Source organism: Camponotus vicinus, unplaced genomic scaffold (assembly GCF_025532165.1).
Source record: "Camponotus vicinus isolate PSW18456_S1 unplaced genomic scaffold, iyCamVici1.0 SCAF_6, whole genome shotgun sequence".
Classification (NCBI taxonomy): Eukaryota; Metazoa; Arthropoda; class Insecta; order Hymenoptera; family Formicidae; genus Camponotus; species Camponotus vicinus.
The window spans coordinates 16,760,228-16,778,530 of NW_028141978.1; the positions used below are offsets into that span (position 1 = coordinate 16,760,228).

Sequence of the window (18,303 nt, forward strand, 5' to 3'; positions counted from 1 at the left end):
TTGGACTGAGGCTTCGCGGAGTTTCGCGATCTCCTCGGTCCACCAGTACGCCGACCTCCTCCCGCAACCCTTCTTCTCCCTCGGCATTGAGGCATCGCAGGCTCCCTAGAGAGCCTTACGAAGCCCCAACGCCAACTCCTCCGGTTCTATTCCCTCCCAGGCCTGGATCCCCTACCCCCACACCCAAAGTGAGGCATGCACCGAAGCCATCAGGAAGTCCGGGTTCAGCTTTGTGAGGGACCACCTGCGTTCCTCCTCCGTGCGCGACCCGGTGGGCGGCCGATGAGCAGCCAAACTGAGCTCGATGTACCTGTGATCGGACAGGGTCTCGAGCTCAGCGGCCACCTTCCAGCCACCCACCATGCGCAGGGCCGCAGGGGAGGCCCACGTCAAGTCGACGATGGACCTCCCCTGCGGCCTCACACATGTGGCCACATTTCCCTCATTGAGCAGGGTCAGCCCCAGTGACCCCGCCCAATCCAACAACACCTCACCGCGCCGGTACCCGGCTGGGCAACCCCAACTCGCCGATTTGGCATAGAAGTCGCCCGCCACGAGAACCGGTCCGGGGAGGCTACTCCTTACTACCTCCTCCATTTCGCTGAGCTCGGCCTCAAACTGTGCCAGGCCCAGCGGCGGAGGGGCGTAAACACCCACAACACAGATGGTCCCCCACCTAACCGTTACGAAATATCTACCGCTGGCCTAAATCCCGCAGGGGGGCGACTTTTCGTCGCCCCCCCGCACGATGGCCACCAGCGGCGCGGTCCGCCCCAAGCTCACGCCTGAAAACCAGGACGGGTGGTCGGGGGGGACCGCATACAGCTCCGCCACGACTCCCAATCCGCAACCACGCTCCGCCAATGTGTGCAGGAAAAGATTCTGCGCACGACGGGCGTGGTTGAGATTGGCCTGCAAAATAGTGAGAGACTTACTCCTAACCATCCTGCTTCCTCTCCTCAGCCGCCTTCCTACTCGGGGACCTCTCCCTCGGGGGCCTCTGCTCCTTGGGCGGGAGGTCCTGCTGTGGCTGCTGCTGCTGCACCTCCACCTCCATCTTTTCTGGACTTCTCTAGGTGCACCCGGCTTCACCGTCCCAACTCGGCGGGATGCGATGGGAGTGGGGGGAACACGTCCCGTTGCCATGTTGCGACCCGTCCCACCCATCCTATGGTCCGCCTTCCTACCTCGCCTCGGCGCATAACAGGCAGGGGGGGGCCGCCCGACACGCCGATGCTGTATGGCCGGCTATCCCGCACCTGTAGCATGTACGCGACCTGTCTTCCTCCCTATTACATCTGACGGCGACATGCCCCTCCCTCCAGCATTTGAAGCAGTAGGAGGGGCGTGCCGTCGTCAGTTCCACTCTAGCGGTCGACCATCCGACCCTAATACGTCCGACTTTGGCCAAGTCGTCCGGCGCCGTTACCGGGCAGCGGACCCAGGCCGCCCCCATACCATTAGTGGGTCTGGTAATAGACGCCCTCATTTCATTCGGCTTGGCCACACCTCTCGCAGCTATAGTTGCGACCACTTCCTCCACAGTCACGGCTTCGTCCAAGTCTCTAACCCGAACCACCGCTGTAGGTCTAGAGATCCTTACCGAGGAGTCCTCGGCGAAGACCCGCCGCATCTCCGCAGCCAGGACCTCCGCCTTTGACTCCCTATCTTCCTTTCCGCTGCCCGGAATTTCAAGGACATACGCTCCCGTTATTCTGCGACGGGTACGCATGTCCTCGATTCCCATACTCCTCATCTTCTCTGTTCCTATTCCCTGCCTGGCCCTATGCATTACATCTGCGTAGGACCTTTCAGGGGCCGTGATCGTAATCGCAGCAGTAGAGGGGACCCTCCTTCCCCTTAGTAGGAGGGCTCCCCCCGCCACCGATGCTTCCGCCCGCCTCCATTTTCCTGGCTACCGACGCCGGTGGCTGTCGGGGAGGGGGGAGGGTTCTCACAGGTCCCCCTCTTCTCCTCCTCCCAACCACTGCAGCCCAGGTTGGTTCCATGTTCCTCCTCGCCGGCTCCTCTTCCTTCCTATCTTCCTCGCATGGTTGACCCTGCCCACTCACCCGTATTCCATCCGCAGGTGGGGCAGGGGGTGCAGCAGCTTCTTTCCTGTTTTTCTTCTTTTTCTTCTTCCTTTTCGGCGCCCTCTCTGCGCCCAAGGTCCCCGACATGGGAGCCTCGGGCGCCGGGAGAGAGTCGAACTCCATAGTGGTGGAAGGGTCAGCGGGGGGGCCAAAGATCCCCACGACCCACGCACGCTGAGCCTCCCCACCACTTCGTCAACGATCCGGTTTATTATCCCCTCCATCTGCTGGAGGAGAGAATAACTCAGTTCAAGTCCGCCTACCGTCCCTCCCGGGGGGGAGGGGGCGCGGGCTGACTCCCGTTTTTGGCGCCCCCCCCCGTAACCGGCGGGATCAAGAACAATAGGGGAGGGGGCGTGCGGGCGGGGGGGACATTCTATCCTCCCTCACCGCCCGCCCGATCCCCCGATCCAACTCCTTAATGTATCTTTCCTTGATGTCTTGGAGCTCTTCCTCCAGTTTTTCCGTCTTCCTTCTTAACTCCTCATTTTCCCTCTGCACCTTCTCGATCTCCCTTTTAGAGAGGGACGCTTGCTCCAGCTCTCTCTCCATTCTTCCTTTATCCAGCTGTAGGCCCCTTACCTTTCTTCTGAGGCCTGCCATTGCCTCGTCCACATCTCGACAGCCTCCCTCTTGTATCCTATACGCCAGGATGTTTAAGACCGCGTGGAACCTAAGGGCCGCCATGCTTAGGGCCCTTACGTATGTGCCCTTTAAATTCCTGGCAGTTGTAGTCACCTTTTCTATAGTGCGAATTACTTGCATCACTTCGGATGTGATGTCCGGAGTTGGTTGGTTTTCCAACTCCTCCATCACATCCTCGATGCACGGCAGGTTCGCGGAGGGGGGAATCACGAGGTTGGGGTCCCTCATCCTCTTCTCCTCCCATTCCTCCCGCTCCCTCCTTTTGTCCTCTTCTCTCTCTCTCTTTTCCGGATCACGTCAATAGTATTGGTGGTCCCTGGCCTACCTGGTGCTTTCTTCTTTGGCTTCCTCTCCGTCGCTGTAACGGAACCCTCGTCCTTCGTAATGGAGGCCGAGGGGACCTAATCCGGGGAGGTGCCCCTACCTCTCTTCACTGCTTTGGAGGGGGCAAAAACAGTCGAAGAAGCCTCGCTCGCTTACCCTCCCTCACGAATCAGCGTGGGTTCCTCCACGAATATGACGGAGTCCATCACTGCTCTTGAAGCCTCCAGCGGTGTGGACGCCCGTCTATCCCTTACCTGGTCTTCGAGCGGCCATTCCATCCTATCCAGCCGGACTATCGGCTGCAGGTTCCCGACGTCCGCAAGGCTCCCCGCCCTCGGGACGTCCGGAAGCACAGTCGACGTCTCCGGCCTTTGAGGCCTGGCAACGTTCGTGGGGGAGCGCGCTATTAGGCTGCTCCGACGAAAGATGACCTCATTTCCGCGAACCATTTCCACCACCTCATTGACCACCGCCTGCGGTGTATCCTTGGTGGCCCTTGTCTTCTTTATACCTGGAACATCCAGGTACGTTACTGCCTTCGGATCGAAGACAGCGCCTCCAGCCCCCTTCACCGGCGGTGAAGCCACTTTCTCGTTCCTCCCCAGTCTAATAAATGTGTATGTTTCTTCCATGGTGTATATCTGCAAAAAATCCGGTTCGGCCATCATGGCAGCCCCACCGCAGTGGGGCTCCTTCCCCGGTAAATGTTTGCCCTATTTAAGGGAAGAGAAACAGAGAAGCAGCTTTCGACTGGCCGGACCTATCCCCTCCAGTGACTACAATAAAAAGGAGAGGGCCGGGTCCACTCTGATGCTAAAGGTTTAACCACACCCCAGGGAAGGGAAGCGAGCCGATCCGAACGGTTGCTCCCCCCGACCCCAGGCTAGAGGGTGCCAGGGTATATCCCCCACTGGCAGGGTATGGGGTGAGGGAGCCACTCCTCACCCCCATACTGCGTCGCAAGGGGCGTGCTTCAACTCCCGGCTAGGCTCTTGTCGGAGAACACGGAGCGGTCTTCCCACTAGTGTGCGTGACCGTTCACGGAAACTTTGCCACTACAGTGGGCTTACATTCTCCCTTATTACTAGGTCAGAGGCCCAGGTACTGACTTCACGCGCTCCCCTCGGTCAGGGGGCTACTATTCTCCCTTTGATTAATCTCCGGGAAATATCCACACACCCTTGTTCCACACTCATCCATCCGTCACCCACGCATACGTGCAATGGTGCGCTCTTAGACCTACTCCCAAAGGAGTGGGAGCTCTCCCACCAGGACAAGGTGGCGCACTGTCGAGAGAGAAGTTACCGACTAACGTAAGATTACCGACTAGCGCTAAGAGACTAGACCTAAGTTACCGACTAACGTTAAGATTACCGACTAGCGCTAAGAGACTAAACCTTTTTTTATCTTTTTTTTTTGATATCGGTGGAGAAATGCTTCATGCATACCCGCAATCCTCGGGGAAGGATTGCGGGTTAAGCTGGACTCCCCCTATTTAACGGGGTATACCAGCTAAAACTCCACCAGAGTTGCCTACTCGGGTATATGGGGGAGGACCGGGTATCGCCTGAGGCATTCGTCCGGGCATCTTTCCCCTACCACCCGACACTGTGAGCGAATCCCCCTAGCTTGGGGGTCTGTCCACTCCGCCATTTGTTGTTTTTGTGGCGGCCCGTCTCGTGTTGCGGCACAGAGGGGCATCACCTCCGCGCCGCGCCCCCTCGGTGGTTTGCGGGGGGCGGGGTCCGAGTCTCCCGCTCGGGCCCCGGCCCCCCCGAGCCCGGAGCGGGTCTCTCTCCCCCCCTAACTGGGGTGGGGAGTCGGACTTGTGCTCCGGCTCTTCTTCGTTCTGTCCCTCCAGGGGTGCGTTCCCTTCTTACCCAAGAGGGATCGGGATTCGACAACACCCCTGGAGGGCTCCCTCTCTCCTAGTTGTGGGTGCCGCCGCGGGGAGCCTAGGCCTCCCCGAGATGGCACCTCCTCTCTCCTCGGCATGGGGGCAGGGATATCAGTTCTCCACCCCCAGTCGAGGTCATCCTCCCCTTATGTTGTAGCGAAGATGATGGGGGCTACGGCGCCGCCCCCTGCGTGGTGGTGGACCTCCACGAAGGGGAAGCATGCCACCCCCGTCTCTCTGCGGGTCCGGGGGGCGCTACGGCGGCGACGCCCCTCGCCGCGCCTCGCCCTCTCCGCGTCCTCCTTCTGCAGCTTGACTTTGCCACAGAAGGAGGACACGGCCTTCCAGGCCTCAGCCCTCTTGACCATGGCGGCGATTATGGCCGAGAGGGTGAGGTTCGCCCCCACTACGGCCACCAAGTGCGTGCGCTCGGCCGCCCACGCTGGGCACGACTCCAGCGTGTGCTGCGCCGAGTCGCATGGATGGCCGCAATGGTGGCACATCTCGGTGCGCTCCTTTCCTATCCTGCACAGGTACTCACCGAAACATCCATGTCCGGTAAGCACCTGTGTCATCCTGTAGGTGATTCCTTCTCTTTTAACCCCGTCTACTCATTCTGACAGACGGGGTCGGATGGCCTCGACGGTCCTTCTTCCCGCAACGTACGGATCTTCGAGTGACCGTTGCCACTCGAGGATCATGGACCGTCCAGCCCGGTCCCTTATTATGCGACGAATCCTGCCGGTGATCGTCGCCCCCGTTTCTCGGATCTTGCGAACCCTTTTGTACATGGAGCTGTACATGTGGGCCGCGAGGTCGAACGGGGGCATGCCGGACAGGACCGTCGCCGCCGCGTGGCTAACCGTTCGGTAGCCCCTGGCCGCTCGTATTGCCACCCGCCGCTGCATTCTCCTCAGGAGATCTCGCAGGCGGCGGGTGACGGCCACATCTTCTGCCCAGACCGGGGCACCGTAAAGAGCCACCGAACTCACCACCGCGGCATAGCCGCGGCGAACTCTCCCGCCCGATCCCCCGAGATTTGGGAGCAGACGGCATAGCGCCATTAAAACTCCCACCACCCTCGGGGCCAGACGGCGGAAGTGTTCGCCAAAGGACCAGGTCGCATCCAGCTGTAGTCCCAAGTATTTGATACTTTCACTCAGCCGGACGCGAGCCTCACCTACACGGATGAAGGTTGGAGGGGGGGGCCGCGCGATCATGAAAATAGACCGCCTCGGTCTTGCGCGCCGCCACCTCCAACCCCAGGATTGAGCGCACCACGCATACCACGGCCAGATTCGCCGTGGCGGCTGCTTCCCCCCAGTATTTCCTCTCAGCTGGCACTAGCGTGTCGTCTGCATAGTAGACGACTGTGCTGCCGGGGGGGGGGAGGGCGCACCGGAGGACGTGGTCGTACGCGAGATTCCACTGGAGTGGGCCCAAGACTGAGCCCTGTGGAACCCCGCAATCAACGACCCTCTCTTTCACCGTCCCATCGCTGTCCATATATTCGAGGACCCTGTCCCGGAAATAATCCCTGATTGTGGCGGTGAGATAGCGCGGGATCCCGTGATGGTCGAGGACCGCCGCTATCCACCGCCACGGCAGGTTGTTGAAGGCATTTGTGATATCTAGGGACATCGCCATCAATACCCTGCCATCCTAAATCGCGGCCTCCGAGACGGACCTGACGCGCAGGATCGCATCGATCGTGGAGCGTCCGCCCCGGAAGCCGTACTGATCCCCGCTCAGGTCGGGACCAGTCCGGGACAGGTGCTGGACGAGGCGGTTGGCTATTATCCTTTCCAGGATCTTGCCAGCCTCGTCCAGCAAGCAGATGGGACGGTAGGACGATGGTAAGTCCCCCGGTTTACCCTCCTGGGGAAGTAGGACGAGTTTCGCCCTCTTCCATGCTGAGGGGAAGCAGCCCCTCCTGAGGCATTCGGCGTATATTCGCCTCATGGCCTCAGCCATCTCACTGAAGGCCAGGACCCAGGCCCTGCCATGGACGCCGTCAGGTCCAGGAGCTTTCCTGGACTTGATTCTTTTGACGGCGTCCCTCACCTCGCCCTGGGTAACCCCCAGTTCCTCCTCATCCCACTCTGGCAGATCTCCCAGAGGGGGTAATCTGTCGACTCCTTCCCCATCTGGGAAGAGAGTCGCCACCACGTCCTGGACAAATTGGGGGCTCAACGTCTCGGTGACTTGGCGCCCCCCTCTTATCTTATTCAAGACTATTTTGTAGGGGCGACCCCAAGGGTCTTCATCCAGGGCGAGTATGAGTTCGTCCCAGGACTTCTCCCTCCGGATGGCTGCTCGAAGGCGTTATATCAGGCCTCAGTCGGTTCCTCGATCCTCGCTGCCATGTTCCCCGCGTTCCTGGACCTGCGGGTCCGGGTGAGAACGCGGCTGGCGTGGACGGAGGAGCGCCGTAATTCGGCAATTTCCTCCGTCCATCAATATGCTGCCCTCCTGGAGGAGGGACGGACCAGGGGCATTGAGGCGTTACACGCCTCCGTGATGGTCCTCTGCATCCATTCAATTTCCTCCTCCAGTTGGACTTCCTCCTCACTCCAGCCCCTTCCCCATATGGCAGCGAGGATCGAGGAAAGGAATGCTTCCTCGTCAAATTTTTTGAGGGCCCATCGTCGCGATCCCCCCTGGCCATGCGACGGCGGGCAAGGACCCCACTGGGGCTGGGGACGGCGGTCATCCGCATATACCGGTGGTCCGATAAGGAATCGCCGTCCATCACCACCTCCCAGCCACCTATTAGGCGCCAGGCCGAGGGGGTAGCCCACGTGAGATCCACGATGGACTCCCCCTGCAGCCTGACGTAGGTGCTCGTCGTGCCCGTATTAACTAGGCATAGGTCCATACTCATCGCCCATGTTTCAAGGACCCCACCTCGTGGATCCAGCCGCGGGGATCCCCAAGTGGGGGACTTTGCATTAAAGTCCCCTGCGGCGAGGACTGGACTCGGCATGTATCTACGGATACAGTCGCCGATATCGTCCAGCCCTCTCTGGAATTGGGTGAGGTCCAGCCTCGGGGGAGGTAGATGCTCACTACGAAAATGAGTCCCCACTTGACCGCCACATATCCCTCCCCGGCCTTAAGGAAGGTGCACGGGGGGGAGTCTGCGGTTACTCGCCATGTTATCGCCGAGCCGCCGCACAGAGACACCGCCCACTGTGGGTGTTTGGGCGGGACTCTGTATGGCTCGGCAATAATGCCCAGCCCGCAATCACGCTCAAGGTCCTGAGCCTGACAGGCGTGATTGAGATTAGCCTGTAAGATGGATATCATCTTACGGGCTGTCGGCCTTCATCTCTAAGACACTTTTGGTCTTGATTCCCGTGTCGCTACGGTACCTCCTATCTGTCTTCCTTCTGGAAGTACGCTTCGGCGTCTTTTCTCTATCCGAAGCATCCGTATCGGTCGACTGCGTCTGTTGCAGCTTTCTCTTCTCAGCTGTCCTCTTTGTCTCCTCCACAATCATTGGTGTAGAGGTAGCTGAGGCAGCCGAATCCTTCCTCGCAGGAGGGGGTGGGGGATTTGGGGGAGGCATCATAGCCTCCACTCGTCCCTTCTTCCTCCTTTTTGCCGTCTGGCAGGCCGCGCTAACGACCCGATGTTTGGCCGGGAACTTATTCGTGGCACAGGCAACGCAATGCGCCTCGCGCGTGCACTCTCGCGAGAGATGCCCCAACTCGCCACACCGGTAGCATCGGCCACCATGATCCACTTTGTTGGGACATCTCTGCGCCACATGACCTCCCTCCAGGCATTTTAGCACTGGAGGGGACGATCGGCTAATCTCTCTACGCGGAGTGAAGTCCGGGGAGAATCATTTAGGTTCGTTTGACCCGAAAAAGCGATCTAGTCCCCGCGTCGTCCGAGTTCTCCCTCCTCACGGAGCCACGACCCGCCGAGACGTAACAAATTTGGTGACAGTGGTGGGATACGAAAAGGACTCGGGATAAAACCCTTGATATGCCTGATACCCGTAGTGGGAAAACCACGAGCAAACCGCTGACCGAAGCGGAAATAGAAACAATTCAAGTCAAATTAAACAGAAAGGACGAAAGATTAAAAGAGGAAGCCGCGCTTTTAAAAGAGCAACGCGAGGAGCACGAGAAGAACGTGCGCGACTTCATTAAATACTGCGAACAAATGACGTGAACAGAAGACATGGAAACGCATAAATTAGGTGCTGCGAGCGACGAGGCATCGCGAATTGTGAGCGACGACGTACTCCGCGAATTAGAACTAATGCGCCGAGAGCTCGAACGCCTTCGCAAAGAGAACCATTCGACACCGCGACATTCTGGGCAAGGTCTTCCCACGCATAATTCACAGGAACATCAATACGATCTCTCATTTGGACCTACACATCTCCCTAAGATCTCCTTTCGCAAAGCAACGGACTCGGTCCCCAACTTCGACGGATATAATATCCCCCTGTCGCAATTTAACAAAGCTTGCCGACGCGCTAAGGAAATTATTCCCCCTTCGGCGGAGCGAAACTTCACGAAATTACTAATCAACAAACTACGCGGACGTGCTTACAGCGCTGTGGATGACGAACCTTGCGATAACATAACTCAACTAATAGATCTCCTTACGGCCGCCTTCGGATCCCGGAAAACAATAGATCAACATCGCGGCAAATTGAGCATGATCTATTTAAAACCGCAAGAACACATTTTAGACTACATCAGTCGAGTAAAAGAACTCCGCGCCGCGATCCTTGACGCTGAACGTCGCGAAACGGGAACCGTCCACCAAGAAATCGAAGCTGAAATTAATACGCTGACAGGATGATCCTTTTGCAAAGGGTTGCCGTTAGAATACCGCCTACAGATGAAGGAGAACCTTTACTATAAGCCGTTTGAAGCATTTTCAGTCGCTAAAACTATCGCGAAAGAGCAAGAGCTAGATAAAAGCCGATTCGGCGCATGAGACCGACAAGATAAGGATTATCCTCGGAGACAACCTACACCCCCCTGCCTCCGCGAGAACGGTACAGCGACGTTAGGTCAAACCGCGCGAATCCGACCACGGTCTCTCGGTTAGATTACCCCCGCACGGACCGCCCGCGCTACGAGTACTCGCGTCCCGAACGCATGCAAAACAACTACCTACGCGCGAAATACCCGCGCAATACTCACCAATAACAAGAGCGCCTGCGAAACAGTTACCCGCTCGCCGATTCTCCTCCCGAGCAACCGCCCCATTAACACAATTTGCGACCCCCCAAGCGGAATAACAAACCTCCTAAACGCAAACCGAGAAGTAAAACAGTGCAAATACTGTAAAAATTTCGGACACGAAATCAGTGAATGCCGGAAACGTGAATATAACAACGCTCGCCGGAATGATCAGGGAAACGCACAAGGCCCCGCGAGACCGACGGGCGACGCTCGCCAAGGGGGCCCGATGCAAGAAATGCGCCCGGTGAACTCGGTGGACGTAATACCCGCCGAGAGTATCGAATAGCAACGCTGAATCCACAGAATTTCCCACCCGCGCCCACCGTCGCGTTAGCCGCTGACGGGCTCTCACAAGAAACCACCTTCATGGTGGACACAGGCGCCTCACCCAACCTTGTTAAGCAGAGGAACGTTCATCCCGAGACAAACATTCGCGAAACCGACAGGTTATACCTTTGTGGCATAACAGAAGGTAGAATCGAAATGCTCGGGTCAATACAAGCCCACTACATGGGATACTCCTCGAGTTGCACGTGGTAAACAATAATTTCCCGATACCACAAGAAGGCATCCTAGGATTCGACTTTCTTCGCGACGCATCGAATATACACTTAGAGGAAAAATACGTCTCCTGGCAGGGGATACGGATACCGTTCACGAAATGTGACACCGTCGTAATACCTGCTAGGTCACGCGCAACATTCTATGTCAAAATACAAAACAATGAAACCGCAATGGGATACATTCCACGACTTAGTGTCTGTAGGGATGTCCACCTAGGAGACGCGGTAGTTACGAACCGAGATGGTAAAGCATATCTTCACGCAATAAACACCGGCAACACGGACCGGGAATTAATAGTACCAACGGTCGAACTACAGGAGATAGAAACCATCTCCAGTAACATACCTGCGAAACCCACGACCGAAGGCACAATAGCAAGCAAGGTACTAACGGTTTCTACCGCACCGACCCCAGACGGATATGACCGAATGCAAGCTATCCGGGACTCCCTTCGCTTAGAGCACCTGAACCCGGAAGTCCAATCACGTGTCGCAGTTAATACAGAAACACAGCGACCTGTTCCGGCTACCAACAGACAAGCTAGAACACGCCTCCATCATATCGCACAAAATTCCCACGGGCGACGTACATCCTGTCAACACGAAGCAGTACCGTTTCCCGCCGGTTCATAAAGAAAAGATAAACAAATAAATTAAGGAACAAATAAATTAAGGAACTTAAACAATGATGTCATTAGACCATCTGATTCCCCCTACAACTCCCCTCGTTGGATCGTCCCTAAAAAACCCGATTCCAAGGGTAATAAAAAATGGCGTATGGTAATAGATAACCGCGCATTAAATGAGAGAACGATAGGCGACGCGTACCCGCTCCCAAATATCACCGAGATATTGGACCAATTAGGCAGCGCGAAATATTTTAGCGTATTCGACCTCGCGTCGGGGTTCCACCAGACGAGCGGGATCCGTTAGCGCACGGTGCGACAGCGCATCAAGCCGATAGCACACGAAAAATTGAACACAATTCCCGATAGCCCACGTCCCTTTAGCACACATCCCGATAGCACACAAAGTAAATCACGCACAATCCCGATAGCACACCAATGAGAAAGTACACGCACAGACTGCACCCCTGCCCCCCATCCCCACCCCATTGCAAACCCATGTGGAACCTTGTGTGCTATCGGGATGTGTGCTAAAGGGACGTGGGCTATTGGGAATTGTGTTCAATTTTTCGTGTGCTATCGGGTTGGTGAGCTATCACACCGTGCGCTAACGAGAACCTCCCCCACCAGATACCGATGCACGAATCGCACGCAAAGTAAACCGCATTCTCCACCCCCCCCACGGGCACTACAAATTCAGCCGCATGCCCTTCGGATTAAAAAACGCGCCCGCGACATTCCAACAGCTCATGGATCAAGTTCTATCAGGCCTACAAGGCATCGAACTCTTCGTTTACCTCGACGATATCGTGTTATACGCGAGCTCCCTACGCGAACATGAACTCAAATTTAACAAACTAGCAGAAAGACTAAGAAAAGCCAACCTGAGGTTGCAACCCGACAAGTGCGAATTCCTAAGAAAGGAGGTCGGATACCTGGGACATATCATTAGTAATAAAGGAGTAAAGCCGGATCCCGAAAAAGTCCGCGCAGTTAAAGATTTCTCCAGGCCAAAACATGCAAAAAACATTAAGCAATTCCTAGGTCTCGCGGGATATTACCGTCGTTTTATCCCTAATTTCTCTAGAATAGCTCATCCTCTCACGGAGTTACTAAAAAAGGATAGAAAATTCAGCTGGGATAAAGAACAGGAACAGTCGTTCACGGTCCTGCGCGATTCCTTGTGCACGCAACCAGTCTTACAATACCCTGATTTCACAAAACCATTCGTACTTACGACAGACTCCTCAGGCTACGCCATTGGTGGAATATTGAGTCAAGGAACCATCGGGAGAGATTTACCCATTGCTTACGCATCACGTTTGCTCAACAACGCGGAAAAGAACTATTCCACGATAGAGAAAGAACACCTTGCCATCGTATATTGCGTGAACCACTTCCGACCCTTTTTTTTTTTTAAATGGCCTCGTCACGCACAATTGGGGAGGGCCACGGGATCGCTTGCGACCCCCCCGTGCGCGCAAGACCCCTCCCTAACGGGAGGAGTCCCTTCTGTTGGGTACTTAAGTACCCCCATCCTTCGATGTTATTGGTGATAAGACGATGCCATTCCGTTCTGTCACCACTCCGGGAGGAGACCGTATATCGGGAGCGCTTGCGTAACCACTTCCGACCCTACCTATACGGACGTACACTCGTACTAGTTACAGATCACAAGCCACTCGTGTGGCTACACTCGGTAAAAGACCCCACCTCTAGGCTCGTCCGTTGGCGTTTAAAATTAGCCGAATACGAGTACGAAGTATTATATAAGGCGGGAAAAACCAATGTAAACGCGGACGCGCTATCACGAAACCCAACCACTGCACCCACAATTAAAACCTCTCAAATCCTAGCCCTCGGAAATGATCCCGCGTTATCTGACTCAGACGAATCCATATTTTCCCCTACACTAAAACAAGGCATTAACAAAAACGAGCGCGCCAAACGACACAGCGGAAATGCCTCATGATTCACGCCTCGATAAAATAAACGTTGCGGAAAACGAATCTGAGGAGTACGCGGACAGCGAAAGCGAAGTTAATGCCGAGAGCGAACCAGAGGAAGAAAGTAGTACAGAGTCCGATGACGACGATCAAATATTCGATAATCCAAACGAGCCTACCGCCATACGAAACCCAGTGGGACCTAATGTGATAACGGTACCCGATAATTTTACCACGAGACGCGCTAACCTTTTTTTTTTTGTTTAAAGACAGGGGAAAATGCATTACGCACACCCCCGATGCATTCGGCGCATCGGGGGTAGTGTTGGACTCCCCAGCCCTTGGAAGAGAGCTAGTCCCTCTTCCAAGGAGTGCAGTGCCGGGTATACCAACTAAAAACCCCTGTCCCGCAGCCTCCCTTGCTGCCTCAGCCGCTCTCTTGTCCCCGGGTACCGCGGTATCGCATTACCTCGGGGACAAGCTTGGCCCGGGCCATTTAAGGCCTCCATCTCCTCGGGGTGCCGGAACCCCGCTTTTCACTCGAAGGGGAGCGGAAGAGGCAATCCAGCTAACGCGTGCTGAATCGCCCCTTCCGGTCCCTCTTCTTCTTCGCCGGGGCGAGACGCTGGAGCATTTGCCCCGCTGCACTCCCGCCAGACTCCTTCCCACGCTGGAGGGGGACCGTCCTCTTCAAGGAAAGCCTGTCCGAGCAGCCCCCCCGCCGTCGGTGGAGCCCTTCTCCAGGGTCGAGGAGGACCTTCTCCCGCTTTCGGGCGGGTCCCCCTCTCCTCCCCCGCGGGCCCTACTGGGGCAGGGGTTTCGGAGGGTTTCGCCCTGCGCGGGCCCCCCTTACTCCCCCTGCCAGAATCCATCGGGGTCTCGTCCCCTTCCTGGGGCTTTGTTCCCCGGCTCTTCTCCCTGGCCTTTGCGGCCAAACGTCGCTGCGCGACACGCCTGCTTGGCACGCAGGCGGCCGCACCCAGCGAGTGCTCGGCAGAGAGGCCGAACTCCGCGCAAAGCGGACACTTCGGCCACCCCGCCGAGCACTGTCTCGACTGATGGGAGAGGTTGCCGTATCTGTGGCAGCGACTGCTCCTGTCAGGACCCTGACAACCTGCCACTCCGTGCCCCACCTCGAGGCACCGGAAGCAGCGCATCCGGCGGGCCGACAGCGGCTTCGCCGTCACCGTGGCCCACCCGATGCGCCACCTTCCCTCCTCCAACAGTTTATTGGATACCGCCACGGGGCAACGCAGCCACACCGAGCCCATTCTGTTAGGGAGAGAATGTATCTCTCCCACAGCCAGGTCCTCGGCGCGGCAGTCCGTCAACCCCGCGACGGAACCAATCACCTCCTCCTTTGTGACCGAGTCGTCCAGCCCATGAAGGCGCAATTCTGCACGCTTCATGGGCCGGGCGACCCGGACACAAAGGAGGAGGTGATTGGTTCCGTCGCGGGGTTGACGGACTGCCGCGCCGAGGACCTGACTGTGGGAGAGATACATTCTCTCCCTAACAGACTGGGCTCGGTGTGGCTGCGTTGCCCCGTGGCGGTATCCAATGAACTGTTGGAGGAGGGAAGGTGGCGCATCGGGTGGGCCACGGTGACGGCGAAGCCGCTGCCGGCCCGCCGGATGCGCTGTTCGGCCGCGACTCGCCACATTTTGGCGGCAATCTCATCGGCCAGACGGTGGCCCTCCCCTCCAGGAAATTGGAGGAGGATGCCACCCGTCTGTGCCCTCTTCAGAGATACCGAGGAAATCCCCGGTATCTCTGTAGCCAACGCCCTCGTCTCGCGCATGACCTCCGCGAGGGTGGTCCCAGCTCCCGGATCGACCGACAGCAGTACCGCTGCCGTCCGGGGCTCCCTGACCCCCCCCCCCGCGGGGGTCTTCCTCTTCTTCTGCCGAGAGCTGGCCGAATCCGCCTCGACAGCGGGCCGACTCTCGGCAGAGCCCTGGATAGGGTCCTTCCTCTTCTTCCTCTTCCTTTTCTTCTTCCCAGGAGCGGGAAGGGAAGAGGAGGAAGGAACTGCCTCCTTCGAGGGCTGCTCTGCCGCAGCCTTCCTCCTGGCCTTTCGCCCCACCACCTTACTCCACGGTTCATCCCGCGGAGGGCTGGAGTGCTGGCCAGGAGGCCCCGCAGGGAGCCGTAACTTCTCGAGGACCCGCTCCACAATTCGCTCGACAAGGTCGAGCGACGGAGCGGGATCCTTCGAGGAACTCCCGGTGGCAGGGGTCTCCTCCACAGGAGGATCCTCCCGGAGGGGTGGTCTCTCGGGAGGCGACCTCTCCACCTCCATACGTTCTTCCCCCGCGTCCGCTAGAAACAGCGGAATACTGTGGGGGGGGTGAGATCCTCTCCGCCCTGGAGGCCCTAAAGGTCTCCTTGGCCTTGAGGATCTTCACCTCCTCCTCCAAGCGACGGACTTGGTCCTTCACCTCCCCGGCCAGTTCGCAAGCGATGCGAAGTTCGCGTCGCGTCTGGTCGAGGGACTGCGCTCCCCGGTCATCCACCGCGCTGATGGTGGCGCGGGTAAAGAGAAGTTTGGAGGCCGCGACCGCACGCCGCGAAGCCGCCCGGAGCCTACCCTTGAGGGTGCAATCCCTCAAGAAGCCCGAGCGCTCCGCGACATGCTCCACGGCCTCCATCTCTCCCAAAATAATATTGAGGAGGAAGTCTACCGTCTCGTTAGTGAACTCCCCCATCATGTCATCGGCGGAGGGGACGCCCCCCGCGATAGCCCCGAAGGTTGCTTCGAAGCGTCCCGCGAGGACGTCCCTCTCCGCCACGACCCTCTCATACTCCTTTTTGAGGAGTGCCAGCTCCTGACGCACCGCCTCCACTCCGACCCACTCGCCGGTAGTGGAGGGTCGTCCGCATCCCCTCTTCACGAGTCCTCCCTGGGCCAACACCCGATTCGTATCCGACGATGTCGAAGAACGGCGTCATATCGGCGTCGCCCCCCGACACGTCGTCAGAGGAACTCTCCCCTGTGAGGTCCATGGTAACGGTGGACCTTGCGACCGACAGCCACAGTTACGGGCGGGGGCCCGTCGGACGACACAGCAGAGCCAGGGCCATCGACTAGTGCTGCATGAGATCCCGAGACGAAGACGCAAGGGTAGTCTAAACACTTGTGAAATCGATGGACAATTAGTTTCTAAGGAATTAGCGTTAGAGTACGTATAAGCGCTGAATCGCGAAATGCATGACGCGACAAGTGCAGGCCAATTGTATAAATATACCCTCATCGTGGAACAGGACGAGCGAACAGCTGATAGTTGGACGAGGTATGATAAGACGCGCGTCGCGGATGGCAAAACGCCTAGAATACGTTTGTCTTACGTAGACAAAGAGATTCCAGACCGTAGAACCGTCAAACAAGCGTTTGCTTCAGAGCGACCGCGGTGCGTCCCCAACGAATGTCTCGTTTTTGGCGTTGCACGCAGGAGGACAATTGGAATGCGTGTGCGGGGCGATAACAGTGATATACGGACTATTAGTTATAAGTTTGATAGCGTAGCAATTAAGATTTTTATAGCATCACGTAGACTTGAATATATCTTCAAAATAGGATTATTTTAATCTACAAAATAGTTATTTTAATCTGCACAAAATAGTGTTATTTTAAACCGTAAAAAATTGTTCTACAAATTATTTTAATTTTGTGTAAAATTGTATATCCTACAAAAATAATGATATCAAAAAAATTGCGCTAAGTGAAAATAAAAACTTATAAAAATATTTTAACCAAAAGAAGTTATATAAAATGTTGTTTTAATTTTCTACATTATATCCTAGAAAAATGATGATATCCAAAAATTACGCTAATTGAAAATAAAAACTTAAAATATTTTAACTAAAAAAAATTGTACAAAATAATTGTTTTAATTTCCTACAAATAATATTAAAAAGTTGCGCCAACTGAATAAAAATTTTCACTATAAAATATACATTTCTTTTTTATTTCCAATATTAAAAGAAAAATGATATTAAATGAATTGTAATATATCTATTATAAAAAATCGTTGAAAATATGAACAATCATATAAATTGCAATAATCATATGCATATATCCTGAAAAGTTTAATTGAAAAAAAAAAAGGAAATGATAATACAAAATACAAAATTAAAAATTATTAAAAAAATTAAAAATTAGAAATTAATAAAAAAAAAATAAAAATTTATATAAAAATTAAAAATTAATACATATAAAAAAATTTTAGTTAAAAAACTTAGCGCTGCTACGTTGAATAATGTGCTAATGAAATTAGCAGCGCTAAGTTTTTTAACTAAAATTTTTTTATATGTATTAATTTTTAATTTTTATATAAATTTTTATTTTTTTTTTATTAATTTCTAATTTTTAATTTTTTTAATAATTTTTAATTTTGTATTTTGTATTATCATTTCCTTTTTTTTTTTTCAATTAAACTTTTCAGGATATATGCATATGATTATTGCAATGTATATGATTGTTCATATTTTCAACGATTTTTTATAATAGATATATTACAATTCATTTAATATCATTTTTCTTTTAATATTGGAAATAAAAAAGAAATGTATATTTTATAGTGAAAATTTTTATTCAGTTGGCGCAACTTTTTAATATTATTTGTAGGAAATTAAAACAATTATTTTGTACAATTTTTTTTAGTTAAAATATTTTAAGTTTTTATTTTCAATTAGCGTAATTTTTGGATATCATCATTTTTCTAGGATATAATGTAGAAAATTAAAACAACATTTTATATAACTTCTTTTGGTTAAAATATTTTTATAAGTTTTTATTTTCACTTAGCGCAATTTTTTTGATATCATTATTTTTGTAGGATATACAATTTTACACAAAATTAAAATAATTTGTAGAACAATTTTTTACGGTTTAAAATAACACTATTTTGTGCAGATTAAAATAACTATTTTGTAGATTAAAATAATCCTATTTTGAAGATAGGTTTTTTACAGTTTTAAAATAACACTATTT

At 54.1% G+C, this 18,303-nt stretch overlaps 1 protein-coding gene across 1 annotated transcript; it reads right to left on the minus strand.

Moving 5' to 3' along the window:
- Positions 1–5,817: 5,817 nt before the first annotated feature.
- Positions 5,818–8,268, minus strand: LOC145973736 (uncharacterized). Its single transcript, XM_083103314.1, has 5 exons — positions 8,114–8,268; positions 7,345–8,027; positions 6,647–7,271; positions 6,448–6,590; positions 5,818–6,089 (listed from the first exon to the last, which is right to left on the minus strand). The coding sequence occupies exons 1-5, from the start codon at positions 8,266–8,268 to the stop codon at positions 5,818–5,820; spliced, it is 1,878 nt and encodes a 625-aa protein (XP_082959440.1).
- Positions 8,269–18,303: the final 10,035 nt, after the last annotated feature.